Source organism: Chelonoidis abingdonii, chromosome 17 (genome assembly GCF_003597395.2).
Source record: "Chelonoidis abingdonii isolate Lonesome George chromosome 17, CheloAbing_2.0, whole genome shotgun sequence".
In the NCBI taxonomy this organism is placed as follows: Eukaryota; Metazoa; Chordata; order Testudines; family Testudinidae; genus Chelonoidis; species Chelonoidis abingdonii.
In genome coordinates this window covers 36,935,377-36,949,722 of record NC_133785.1, presented here as the reverse complement: position 1 = coordinate 36,949,722, position 14,346 = coordinate 36,935,377, and the positions used below count along the sequence as shown (strand labels likewise).

Below are 14,346 nucleotides of genomic sequence, written 5' to 3'. Positions count from 1 at the left end.
AGTATGTGCAGACAGGGCTGTCTCCAGACAGCCAGCTTACCAAGCATGTGCTTGGGGTGGCACCTTGGGACTGGGCGGCACTCGGGGTTTGTTTTTGGTTTTTTTTTGGTTCGGCTGGGCGGCACTGGAGGGGACTTGGGAGGCAATGTGCGCTGTGCTGTGGGGGCCGGGGACTTTGATAGATGGCTGGCACAAACAGGACCACACAAGAGTGCTTTCAGTTAAAGCTAAACTTTACTAGTCTCAAGCACTTACACACATCCGCAACAAGATTAGTAAAACACCTCCAACCCTCAATAATTACCGAAGCTGAGTGTGGCTCTCGAGTGGCAGGGCGGGGCAACGCTTGAGGGGGGCGGGGCGGGGCTCTTTGTTTCCACTTGGGGCAGCAAAAATGTTAGAGCCGGCCCTGTGTGCAGACCAGTCCAAGTGCACTTTTCAAAATGGGTATGAACAGTCTCCTATAAATGGATCCTGACTAACTCCACTGAAGCAGCAAAAATACCTAAAATTGTAAGAACTTCCAAGCACAGCTCTGCTATTTCCCCCTCTGAGATGGATTTAAAAATATTTCTGGAAAGTGAGCCCTGCTGGAGGGCACTCTCTGATTGAGAATATTTCCTTACTTTCAACTGTATTGTTTTGATGCAGATTACTGAATATTCATATTTTTCTGGCACAGAACCAGGCGAAGCTGGAAGAGTAGCAGCATCTTTTATGTCTTCAAAATTGAAATTAATGCTTATAGAATACAACTCTGATTCCACAACTGCATCAGTGCAGATTCAGAAGTCTGCCACTTACTTTTAATATGGTAACAAACATTCCCTGTGGAAATAAGAGTCTAGTTCATTCAGGTTGGAATGCTGATAATCAATGGCATCTGTATTTTGGTGTACAAACTATCAGTTTTAGCTGAAAGCCCTTGATGAAAAATACAAATCCCATACAGCCTCCATTTTGTTTTTTCTTAGAGATGTAACAGTTCATATTTTATATAAGTCATGACCATACAGCTAAGGGTAGCATAAAATCCCTCCTTTATCTGTAAAGGGTTAAGAAGCTCAAACAACCTGGCTGGCACCTGACCAAAAGGACCAATAAGGGGAGAAGATACTTTCAAATCTGTGAGGGAAGGTTCTGCTTTGTGCTCATTGTTGTTCTCTCTGAGACAAAGAGAGAGACCAAGCAACTAATCCTTCTCCCACTAAAATGATACATCTAATATTACAGAAATTGTAAGTAATAGCAAGGAAATGCATTATATTATCTTTTGTTTTAGCTTGTGAATTTTCCCTATGCTAAGAGGGAGATTTATTTCTGTTTTTTGTAACTTTAAAGTTTTGCCTAGATGGGAATCTTCTGTGTTTTAAATCTTATTATCCTGTAAAATTACTTTCCATCTTGATTTTACAGAGGTGCTTCTTTTACTTTTTTCTTTATAATAAAGTTCTGTTTTTAAGAATATGATTCGGTGTCCTAAAAACCCAAGGGTCTGGTCTGTGCTCATCTTGTTTACATATTTGGTTGGTATATTATTCTCAAGCCTTCCCAGGAAAGAGGGTGAAAGGGCTTGGGGGGGATATTTTGGGGAAACAGGAACTCCAAGTGGTCTTTTTTCTGAACCTTTGTCTAACTCACTTGGTGGTGGCAGCGATACCATCCAAGGACAAGGAATTTGTGCCTTGGGGAATCTTTTAACTTAAGCTGGTGGAATATAAGCTTAGGGAGTCTTTCATGAGGGTCCCACATCTGTACCCCAGAGTTCAGAGTCGGGAGGGAACCCTGACACTCTCTCTCTCTCTCTATAAAAATAAAAATTTCAGGGTCAACAGCAACTCAAAACATAAGAACATAAAACAATTAAAACATTAATGAAATCTTAAAAAAATTAAAATGATGGACTCTGCATCATATTTGCCTTCTTTGAAGAAAGCACATTTTCTAGCTGGCAAACAAAACCACAAGAAAAAATAATGCCTATGGCACACTTCTCTTGTAAATCAGCAGTAAAGGTGCACGTTTTGCTTCATGTGTAATGAATAGCAGGCCCTGACCCTGAAAAGCTTTACTCATCTGTGCAGTAACTGATGTTCCTTGAGATGAGTGTCCCTGTGGGTGTTCCACTTCAGACGTCGGTGCGCCCCTACGTATTCGCTCGGAGATTTTTACAGCAGCGCCTGCACAGGCCTCGTGCACCAACCATGTCCCAATAGCGCACATACGTGACTGAGCTCCTCAGTTACTTCTCTACAACAGAGACCGCTCCAACTCAGGGTGGGCAGTGGAGCATTCCAGGTGCCCCATTCCAGGTGACTGAAAAAATTCTGATGACCTCTAGTGCCCATTTGTCTGTAGTGATGGCCTGCCAGTTGTGGTAGAAAGGGTGCAAACGGTGCCCCAAAATCTGGACAGGTAGTATGAGTGCTGGAGTGGGTGAGAGGTCTTCATACCCTCGACCAAGGTTTCAAATCTGCTCGTTAGGTGACAGGGGTTGGGGGACAGTGCTGACAGCATGGGGTGGCGTCGCTGGTGCCTAGGTCTCCAGCGTTGTCGATCATATGGCCTGTGGTGACACTGAGTGTAGGCCAGATATCGTGGGCATTGATACCTATACTGTCTTCTTCTAGTTGATGGTGTGTGAATGCCAAGGGATCTGAGCATCGCTCTGGAGTCCTTCATGGCATGCAACACTGTATTGGTCTTCACAGCTAATAACTTCTCTACATCGAAGGGGAGAGCTTCCACGTATTTTGAATCTCACGTGGGAAAGAAGATGATGTAAATCATGAAGCTAGATGCGTAACGACGGTTGTCGTGGTGGACCTGGTAGCCACATCAGCAGCATCAAGGGCAGCCTGTACTGCTGTGCGAGAAATGATTTGTCCCTCAGAGACTACGGCTTTGAATTGCTCTCTCGTGTCCTCTGGAATGTCATAAAGTTCATGAGTTTCCTGTAACTTCTGTGGTCATATTTGACCAGTAGGGCCACGTAATTAGTCACCTTGAATTGCAGTGTAAATGATGCATAAACTTTTCGACTGAGTCTGTCTAGTCTTTTATTGTCCTTGTCAGAGGGGGTGGACCAGGAATGCTGCTGTTTGTTCCTTTGGTTGGCTGTTTCAATTACCAGCGAATTTGGTGTGGGGCGCATGAAAAGGAACTCTGAGCCCTTGGATGGGACATAGTATTTCCAGTCTGCATGTTTGTAGGTAGGTGTTATAGTGGCTGGTGTCTGCCAGATATTCTTGGCAGGGCCCATAATGGCTGTGTCAATAGGGAGGACAATCTTGGATGTGCTGGAAAGTTGTAACATGTTGGTCAGCTCATGCTAATTTTCCAACACCTCTTCCAAAGTAATCTTCAGTGCATTAACCACTCTTCTGCAGAGGTTGTGAAAATGAGTAAAATATTCTGTTGTTGTTGGAGGTGGGGGAATAACAGCCTCATCTGGTGAGGGTAGAGTGATCACACAACAAATGTGAAAAGTCAGGACAGGGGGTGGGGAGTAATAGGAGCCCATATAAAAAAAAGCCCCAAATATTGGAACTGTCCCTATACAATTGGGACATCTGGTCACCCTAGGTGAGGGGGCTGAGTTATTATTGGTCAGAGAGGTGTCAGGTGCCCCCTTTTCTGTGTGCAGGGTTGCAGGTTGTTCTTCTCCTTCAGTCGCAGACACGTGCACAGGCTCAGAAGGAGATCTGACGTCACCTCTTCTGGGCCTGTGTCAGGCACTAGGGTGTCTCCATGGGCTCCAGCAATGCCACTGTCCGGGGAATGGCATGACTGGCCCCACCCACAGGTGTCCATACCAGGGTGGTAGGTCCTTGGAATATGAGAAGAGGCAGGCAACTTTAAGTCTGAAGCCTCGGCACTGGAGTAGTGTGCATCGGCAGCTAGCGGGGTATGGGCAGTGCTGGAGGTGCCCGGAGTGTGGTACATACTGAGCCGTGGAGCAGTTGGCATCGACAAGACAGACCTGCTTGGAGGTCATTTGGAAAGTGGTTGGTCTCTGTGAGGTGAGGAAACGTTTTTTTTCCTGTTTTTTAATTTTTTGCTGACCTAGGTGGACTTTGTCTTGAGGATGACTCTGCATCTGGTTGGAGGGAGGTCTGAGGCACTTCTCCATTAAGAGTAATTGAGCCTCAGGTCTCTGTCCTTTCACACCCTAGGCTTTAACCATGAACTCCCCCAAACAGTGAACACACCGAGAGTGGCTGTCCGAGATAGGAATGTAGTGCATCGCTTAAAACCTGCTGAGCCAGGCGCAGTACGAACTGTCTAACTGACAGGAAAAACGGGAAGGAAAAAAAAAGTTGTTGTTGTTGGAGACAACGGGGAAAGAAGCGTTCAAACTTATCTACTAATTACTGGGTGAAACTGTGTAGAAACTAACTAAAACTAGCCAAGACAAATTTTTTTTGAACAAATCCGCTGAGCTCTGTCTCAGGCTGGGGACGGTAGAGGAGGAACCGAGGAGCCTGGCTGTGCATGCACACTATTGAAGCATGGTTGGCGTGTGAGGCAGGCACGACCCGTGCTAGTATTGCTGTAAAAATCTCTGAGTGAAGGTGCAGGAGCGCACTAACATCTGAACTGGAACAGCCACAGGGACAGCTCTCGAAGGAGAATGGTTTTTATTTAGTCACATTGGTGAAATCCTCTCTTCATTGAAGCCAGTGGGAGTTTTGCCATTGACTTCAGAGGGGCCAGGATTTCATGCATTGACTTCGGAGGGGACACTGCTGAAGGAGTTTGCAGGACTGTGCTCTAAACCTCTATGATGGTGCTTTTTTGTTCAGATAAGAAACTTGCGCTTAACTTCACATTAAAAACCCCTTATAATTCTTAAATCACATACAAGTTTTAATATCTGAACTCGCATCATATTTGGGCAACCCAAATTAGCTCAAAAAAGTTAAAAGAAAATGCCTATTTTTGTTGTTACTGCCTTAAAAGTCTTGGAAAAAATTGGTCTGGAAATGTGTGTTTGCTATATTATTTGTGTACAGACGCGGAGTGCAATCTGAAACTTTCAGCTTCTAATTCAAGCAATGATTTTCAGCTTTGTTTTCTTCAGCCTTTGAAACTATCATTATGGCACAGTCATCTACAGAAAATGGTGTGCTTGGAACTCATCTTAAAAAAATCATAGAAATATGAGATGGAATTGACTTATTAGGTCATCTCGTTCATCTTCCTCATCCCTCCACTGGGATTTGTGATGCTCTTTGGAGAAAGAAAATCTGAACATTTGGGAATCAGAGGAAAAGTGGGCCTCCTAGCGTAACTCAGGTTCTGACCTTTACACAATAAAGCTGTTCAGTTTGAGTTTCATTTAAAAAGTGCCAAGACTCTCTAGTGAATCAAGGGAGAAAACTGTCTTTCATCCAAATGGATATTGCTTCAAAATGAACAATCCTCAAAATTAGCAAGCAAAAGTCACAAAATCATTTTCTCCTTTGACATTAACACAGATACTGCGTCATTAACAGGGAAGACCTGACTGTCACCATTCCATTTGAAAAAGCAGGGATTAAAAGAGGTCTAGGATGTCCTCTCAGCAAACTAAGGAATTGCATGAAGGGTTACAGAAGGGTCGCTGGGTTTTCTAACCGGCAAATACTAGGCAAACCATCACTTGAAAGGAAAGGGAGGGCTCCTCCTGGAAATCTGTGCTGCCGGTGGAGAGAAGGGCGGCTGCTCCCCCGGAGCCGCTGCCGGCAGGGAGATAGATGTGGGCAGTCCTCTGGCCCCAGCCCTGGGGCAGCCTGCACCCCAAACTCATCCCCAGCCCCACCCCAGAGCCTGCACCCCCAGCTGCAGCCCTCACACCTCCACACCACAACACTCTGTCCTAGCTCTTAAGCCCCCCCCCCCAACCCCTCATCCTCGGCCCCACACCCCAGTCAGAACCCTCACTCCAATTCTCCGCACTAGCCCTGAGCTCCCTCTCACACTCCGAACCCCTTGGCCCCACCTCACCACATATCACCTCCATACTGGTGCATATAATTAAATTCATTCCGCACATGGATATAAATAATTGGAGGGAACATTGCTACTAACTGCCAGAGGGATGGAAGCAACTGGAGACAAGGAAATGGAAAACACAGTCTGGGACTTAGTTAGCAGTAGAGGAAATCAGACTGCATTAGGAGTAAAGCTAGCGCAAAAGCTTGATAGACATCATATTGATCACTAGGCTAACGGCAACCGGGCTTCAGCTGAGGGACTTTTTTTTTTTTTTTAAATCTCTGTCTTCAAATGGTATCCAGTGAAGAGGAGAAAAAAACATATCGTTAAGAGCTTTTGGTATGCAGTGAACATGCTGGAAACAACGGTAGTCGTGGGTAATATAAGTGCATATGTAGGTGGATTCAGCTAAGGGAATCTCAGCTGCTTTGTAGCACATGGCTATAGCACATACAGTGCGAAAGGCAAGGCACTTCTGGATAATGGACACAGAGTGAAAAATGTGCTTACCTGTACACTCACATGTGAGCAAGAGCATTAATGGTTAGTGCTCGCAGATGGGTAAGAGCCTCTCACGCAGGCTGTAGACCTATGTCTCTCTACAGAGAGATGCTGCTCTAGCTCCAAGCTTTTCAAAAATGGGAGCCTAAAGTTTGACTCCTAAATCCCGATTCAGGGACTTGAGTAAATGGCCCGATTTTCAAAAATGCCAAGCAGCCAGAAGTTCCAGTGGGAGCCGGCTGCTTATTTAAATGCCTAGATATGGATTTAGGTGTCTAAGTTTAGGAACTCATTTTGAAAACTATGCACAGACATATGTCTAAGAACCAATATATATACACACACACATACAGAGGCCTCCCGACTTATGCAATCGTTCCGTTCTGGAAAGCCTCGCGGAACTCGAATTTTGCATAAGTCGGAAATGTATACCCATACGTTACGCAAAAATTTCTGCAACTTGAAAATCTTATTTCTGGCTTATGGAACTTTTTCTATAAATGCGAATTTGCGTAAGTCAGGTCTTGCGTAACCCGGGGAGCGTCTGTACACACAATGGTATGGTAGAAAGATTTTATCAGCATGAGTTTGGGATAGTCACATTACTTATGAGTGACAGAACCACGTATCAGTTATTCAAGTTATCCCAAACAAATGCTGAAGCAGCTTTTCTGCTACCTGGTGCCAGTAAGTACAGCTGGTGTAAGTTGGTGCCAACATCATCTGACTCCAGTGAGGTACCACGAGTTGTTCTTTGCATGTATGACACAGTAGCCTGCTTAAATAACTGCAGCTCTCTGGTGCCTTCCACTACCTTGATGGCACTGGTTTCTATAGTCAACCCACACCAGAGTGAAACTGGCCTGTATGAAATGGTGCATTATACACCATCTTTTCCGCTTCTGTGTTTGTACTATAAACCACCCGAAACACATACTAACATGCTGGATAGGTAACTGGGCAGCTAGGCTGGGTAAACAAATTCAGTATTTTCTATGGGGCAGGGAGACTGAAACTTTGATAGCTGCTGATCTGAGGCCAAGATTAACCCCAGAAAGCTGTTCAGTGCTGATGATATATGTATGCTGGGGACCCTGCTTACTACTTCCTCACACAGCCACTTACTAATCTGATTTTGGTTCCAGGTGCTGGAAGCCTTGTTTTGCAAATTAAGTAACGGTTTGCAGAGCTGAGAAATCCCATGCCCTTGGAATTTCTCTTAAACAGTCATTTAGATCCAAGTTTTCTCAAAGAGAGCTGATGGGAGCTAAGCACTTTTGGAAAATCAGGCCAGTAGAGTCTATTGTTTTACATTCTACTCACAAATTCTATATGCAGTGGTTCCACCACATCTTGCACATGGTGGGACATGAACAAGTGCCCCCACTGGGCTCATTATATCCCCAGGAGCAGTCAGAGAGGTCTTTGAGCAAGCCCCTAGGCAGCTCCTGTGATTCAATTGGCTCCATTCATAAAATGTTCCCGTGCCACTAAAAGAGGAAGGAGAGAAGGAAAAAGGACACACCGCAGGTTCTGATGCAAAGGAAGGAGAGGAAAGAGAAAAGCGATGGCATCACACGTCATTTCCCACCAAGAACAAGGATATGTAACTCACCAAGATCGAGAGAGAAATTTCCAGAGTTTGTCTCGCCTCTCAGGTAACCCACCAAGGCAGGTAATAAACCACTTCGCTCACCCCCAACTACTAGTTTGGGCTACAGGGAGAAAAGTTGTATTTAAAAAATGAGGAGGCTCGGGGCTGATCCTGTAGGATCTCTCTGGGTATTTCCCGGTGTGGAGAGAGTACAAAGGGAATTTTGTGCTGGCTCCTTCATAAAATCCTAGGGAAAACACTTGAGTTTTTTTTGTCGCTCAAATGTTGCCAATCAGAGCTGCGCAAAACATTTACCTCATGCCACTGGCATTTTCGTTAGCAGCTTTGGTATGAATTCTGCCAGCTTTTGAGACTCTCAGGGCCCAGCTGACAGAGAGGATTTGCACACCTAGCCAATCTTCCCACTCAGGACTAGAATAGCAGGGGGTGCTGCTTGTCAGGATTTAGATTCAGAGGCGTGTGGGAAAAGATTCATCTCCCATGATAACAGTTGTCACTTCCCCATCACCAGCCCCTGGATGGAATGAAGCATGGGGCAGCGGATGGAAGGGGAGAGGAGGGTGGTGCTAGGTCTTGCAGGGGAGATGACCGGAGAACAGCAGTGAGGAGGGTGGGAAGACAGTAGCAGGGAGAGGACATTCCCTTTGGTGGTTCACATCTAGCCCCTTTTAACCAAATAGAATTTTCCTTTTGAGAGCCAACAGATTACAGCAGCGCACAGCTCCGCACCATGTGCTCGAAACCTTGGCAGCACAGCGCAGAGCAGCGCCAAGCTCCGGATCCCTGCCTCTCTCTTTCACACAGAGGTTACTCCAATCTCTGGGGCCTTGGACAAGAAAGTGCTTCATTTCCATCATTCCCCAAACTGGCCCTCGCCCCCTTGCTTAAGAGACCAACAGATGAGGGGAGGGGGTGTCAGGGAAAGGGAAGAGGAGGAGGTTGAGTGGGGACGTGGAGGCACACAAGGACTAAAAAGTGAAGAGGAAATGAAAGGATGCCACAATGCACTCTTCCCTCTCTCCCACTTTTCTTTTATCTTCTTCACGCTCTCTAGTCTCAAACTGGGGGTTGGGACCCCTCAGGGGATATGGGGGATCGCAAGCTGTCAGCGTCCACCTCAAAACCTGCTTTGCATCCAGTGTTTCTAATGGTGTTAAATATATAAAAAGTGTTTTTAATTTATGGAGGGGGTCACACTCAGAGGCTAGCTATGTGAAAGGGGTCACCAGTACAAAAGTCTGAGAACCGCTGCTGTAGTCGATGTCGGTCTTTACAACATATCACCTCAGTACCCGAGTACTCTCCAGTTGTGGAGCAAGTGACAGGACTAACATCCATCACGTGTGACTCATTCTCTCTCACCTCCGCAGCTGCTGTCCCTGCATGTTCTCACCTATCACTAACTTCGGCTCAGGCTCCCTTTTTTCTTTTCCCATCAATGTTTTTTGAAAGTATTTTGAAGACCTCCCCACCACACAGACACACATCTATGCTTTTCGGTTCCCCTCCTCTCCTCATTAATGCTGCCTTTCAAAAGGGAGTTCCTTTTCTTTCCCAGAATATTTCCAAAGATACGACAGGAAAGATGAGATTATGAGATGATGGATACATACCCAAAACAGCCCCAGATCAAATAAACACTATGCACATATTTAACTTTATGCACATGCTTAACCTCCATCCCTAAGCACTTAATCACATACTTAACTTTAAGCACACATTTAAGTCCCATTATCTTAAGTATGTGCTTATGGGTTTTGCTGAACTGGGCCTACCTGTTGTTCATTTGGCGCAGGGTGAAGCTCTGTATATGTTTCTCATCTGGAAATAAATGAATGAAGCTTTCCCTGTGTAAGTTCTAAGGATCCCTTCTGGCCTTGATAGCTATATGTTTATTTACTTTTCATGAGAACAGTGCAGCAATGGAGCAGAGAAGAATATGCAGGAGAGCAAGAGAAACTTACGTTGGTTTCGAAGCCTCTGCTTGGTCAGTCTGCAGTTTCTCTCCACCTTCTACTTCCATAGTGCAATAAACGATGCGGTTCGGAGCTAAGGATTTTAGACCCTGCACTTCCATTATGACGACCTATGGAGTGAAGAGAGGAAGTGTAAGGAAAGTACTGAGCAACACAACAGCAAATTAGCTCTTTCAGCTGAAGCTCTTTCATTAGGGTGACCAGATGTCCCAATTTCATAGGGACAGTTCAGATTTTTGGGTCTTTTTCTTATATAGGCTCCTATTACCCCCCATCTCTGTCCTGATTTTCAATTTGCTGTCAAGTCACCCTATGTCTCATCAGGGAGACTGCCCAAATATACATGACATGGGTCCGCTCTTGTGGGGTACTGAATGCCTTCAACTTCACAACACGGTAAGACCAACAAATAACACTTGTGAGGGGCTGAGATCCAAACAAGAAGCCACTCACAAAACATCAACAATCCATATCACTATCAGTGCTGCAGTTTGGACTTACCTTCTGCTAATTTTTGCAAATTCTGTCAATCCCAGTTCTTTGCCTGACCCACACTAGCAGAATGTGGCTCTCTGTTACTTTCCTGTGGCTAGGCCACATAGAGACTTATCAGTCTGCTACTTCGGGTAAGCTAATGGATCTGATCCCTTCACTCAAGCAGGAGAAGCTTATGTGTTTAGGTCCAGAGATCACAGGTTTAGTCGCTGTAGAAGACTCATCAACAAGTGTCATTATACAGGAAGTGCATGTGTTTGTTTATGGCACAGTATATATAATTGTCAACCTTAAGTCTGTCTTATCACAACTTTCTTCTTTCAATGTTGATGAATCATCATGTTAACAATGTGTCTTCATGAAAAAATCACATGGATGTTTCTGTTCCTCTTATAACTAGAGATGCGGCATATAAGTTAAAATTTCAAATTCCATGCTATATATTCCCTGATGCATTGTCATTCGCCTGCAGATTTTCTCATACGCACAGAGATCTCTGCAGATTCTCTGACGAATTAATGTTTCTTGACCAAACTTCTGCTGCGTAAATGTTTTGTGCATATGAATGGATCGCTCACCCTCTAGAACTTCAAAGCTCCACTTACAATTCCTTCTGAATTGGTTTCAGTTGGGATAAACATATTAAACAACATTGTCATGAACAGCTTGTTTATGAACGACATCTTTTTCTTACAAGTAGGTCTAGTGCTTTGTGACATTTCATTGTTTCTTGATACCTGTGCACATACTAGTTATGCTCTGTTTGATGTCCACATCAAAGACATGAGCCCTGGATTCATACACAACCAAATTTCCAGTAAGGCTGAACTGAATATTGCGAATATCATGAAGCCAATACTACCTTAAATATTTTGAACGCTGAATTCAGTGATATTGTAAACAGTGGTGTAAGTTGCATGCTGTCAAATTGGGGTAATGGTGAAAATTAGTGTAACTTACACAGCAAAGGGGACATTTAGCAGAAAAAACAATAGACAAAAATGGGGGAAATGGTAAATATAAATCCTCTTTATTTCATTTTACACCTTTTTCAGGTCTGCTCTGTGTATGCTCAAAAGCTTGTTTCTCTCACCAACAGAAATTGGTCCAACTAAAGATATTACCTTGGCCACTTTGTCTCTCTGAGGAATAAAGTGACATCTCTACTTAGCAATAATCAAATGCAAAGACACCTAAAGCACAAGGTTTTAGTAGTTTAGGAACCAGTAATAAAGTATCTATGAAATTACACTGATGAATATTTCTATCCCAGAAGTTCTATTTTTGACTTAAAAACCCACAGAACCCTATTATTGCAAAAAGCAAAGAGAATGAAACTTCGTGATTCCCTGAAACAGAGTGTTTTTAGGTAGTATAGAGAAATGAGGCATCCAGGTTAGTTCCTGGATTAATTCCACCCAATTTCAGTGGAGTTGCCCTGCAAATGAATTTAGCTCACGGCTTCTACACTTGGTACAAACACTGTGACACTGTGAAGATGCTAGTTAATTACACTACTGTTTGAGTGACTTGATACAATCTACCTTGAATTTCACATTAGTATAATCTCCATAGATTGTTCTAACATGACTGGGAGAAATCTAAAAGGGCACATTATGAAGCTTGATAAAAGCATTTTATAATTGCTTCCTAAAAGGGAAGAAAGCCCCACTTGGGGATTGGGAAATCCTTTTACTGACCTCTGCCCCTCAAGCTGTTATTTTAACATCTACTCTCATGGCTCAAACTGGCTAGGCATTGATTGGTGTGATTCTTAATCATACTAATTTAGCACATTATATGTTCAAATGGAAACAGTTCGTAGCTTTTACCTCCAAGGAGAAAGACAGCACAACATCTGACTTTGAAAGCTGGTTTTCATTTTCTTCTCCCAGGTCAATTATTGAGGTGTTGTGGCTGCGTTTTAGCTTCTGTAACTTGAACTCAGAGCCACCTTTGGACACTGGCATGCTTTCCAAGTTTGCCATCAGCAGATTGACAGAAGACTTCAGCTCCTCGATAAACATGTTTTCCATTTCTTTGGATACAAATTTCGGAAATTTACGCTCCTTTGATTAAAACAACAAGAAAAATATATTAAGATTTAATGGATACTCAAGAGTCGCTTGTTGGATTGTCACACCATATGAGTGATCTGGTTAGGTCCCCACATGCATTTGGAAAGTGCCTTGCAGATAGAGAACTACCACCATCCATAACAGCTGTCTCCCAAGCCACTTGGATGGATACATTACCTTTAGCAACTGGCTGAACCAGTGCCTGGCATTTATGTGATAAACTGTAGCTTCCTGTATGCATTTTTCAGTTTCACATTAATTATCTGTTAATACAGCTTGTCTCCTATATACATGCCTCATCAGTATACATGCCCTGGCCCACATCCTCAGCTGGTGTGTGTTGCCATAGCTACACTGAAGTAAATGGAGCTTCTCCAAATTTACACAAGCGGGGGAATGGCACCCTGTTTTTTCTCCCCTCATCTAAATGATAGATTCCTTCTTAGAAATCTGCTCAGGGCTAATTTTAAAGTCCAACCCAGAGCCGATCACAGCCAACCCCAACCTAACCCAAGAGCCTCATCATATTTTCAGAATTGACCCAAACCCGACACTTGCATGAGAACTTGTGTCAGCGCTGCAGACTTGTCCTTGGGGCTCGGCCCATTGGGCACTTCCCACTCCCGATGCCTGTGATCTGTCTCTGCGTGTGGGATTGTCATGGCGGCATCTGTATGTGCTACTCTTACCAGCCACTGGTGCCTTGCTGCATGACTAGTTAGCACACTCTCTCTGCAGCCCACACAGAGCGGAGAGAGGTGGTGACAACCAGCAAAAGCTGGACAGGCATCTGTAATGCCGACCCCTGGGCAGGAGGAGGTGATCACAGACGACCTGACCCAGAGAGCCTTGGGTTGTTTTTCATGCACAACCTGAACCCACTGCTTGTAGTCAAGCGCTGTCGGGTTGCAGGGCTCTACTCCGCCTGGGCCCAACCTGCATGTGCACTAGAAGTGTCTTCTCCCACATCCAGCTCCGTCAATTCACCTTTATTACGATCTGCAACACTCCAAAAAGCCTAGGAATTTCCTGCCTAGCTGCATAGCACCCGTAGTACAAACACAAAAGGATTTATTTTCACAATGCCCCCGCAGAAGGGTTCAAAAGGATTATTTTCCCCTTTTTACATGGGTGGGACAGAGGCACCGAGAAGTGATTTGTCCAAGGTCACTCAAAGTCTGCAATCGAGCCAGAAACTGAATCCTGATCTCCGCAGTGCCAGGCCAGTGCCCTTCTCCTGAGTAAGCACTGACAGCTGTGCCCTGCTGTGCGTTGGGTTTGTATATGTGGCCAAATATCTGCCAGTGATTTGGGTGAAGCCATCAATTTAACTTGTGACGTCATCCATGCGTTGACTCCAGGTCTCCCTGCTGTTTTCTTAGGGTTGTCTCATTAAGGGTCTGAAGTGCTAACGGGGATCTAGGCCAAGAGAACAAAGGGTGTGTGGTCCCAGTTGGAAGCTGTATCTCAGGAAGGGGTTGGTGTTAGGCACAGCTCCCTCCCAGAGGGCACTGCTACCATGGGATGGGAGTTTAAACATGACTGACTAAGCTTTATCATCCCAGTTAAAAGCTCAGGATCCTAATGCCTGGTTGCTGCACTGAGCCCAAGCAATGGGAAGCAGCTTGGGCTAACCAAGTATTCCCTCCCAGGCCATGGAGCAGGCAGGAGAGGTCTCGGGACAGCAGTAGCCCCTACAGCC

At 44.7% G+C, this 14,346-nt stretch overlaps 1 protein-coding gene across 10 annotated transcripts in view; it reads right to left on the bottom strand.

Annotated features, from left to right (window-relative positions):
- The window catches only part of CADPS (calcium dependent secretion activator), a 377,508-nt gene that overhangs the window by 187,354 nt on the left and 175,808 nt on the right, over window positions 1-14,346 (bottom strand). For all 10 annotated transcript variants that reach the window (XM_075073179.1, XM_032781853.2, XM_032781855.2 and 7 more), the window contains exons 5-6: window positions 12,399-12,635; window positions 10,060-10,181 (exon numbers count right to left, since the gene is read on the bottom strand). In XM_075073179.1, coding sequence (XP_074929280.1) covers window positions 10,060-10,181; window positions 12,399-12,635 — 359 coding nt within the window. The remainder of the gene's footprint in view (window positions 1-10,059; window positions 10,182-12,398; window positions 12,636-14,346) is intronic.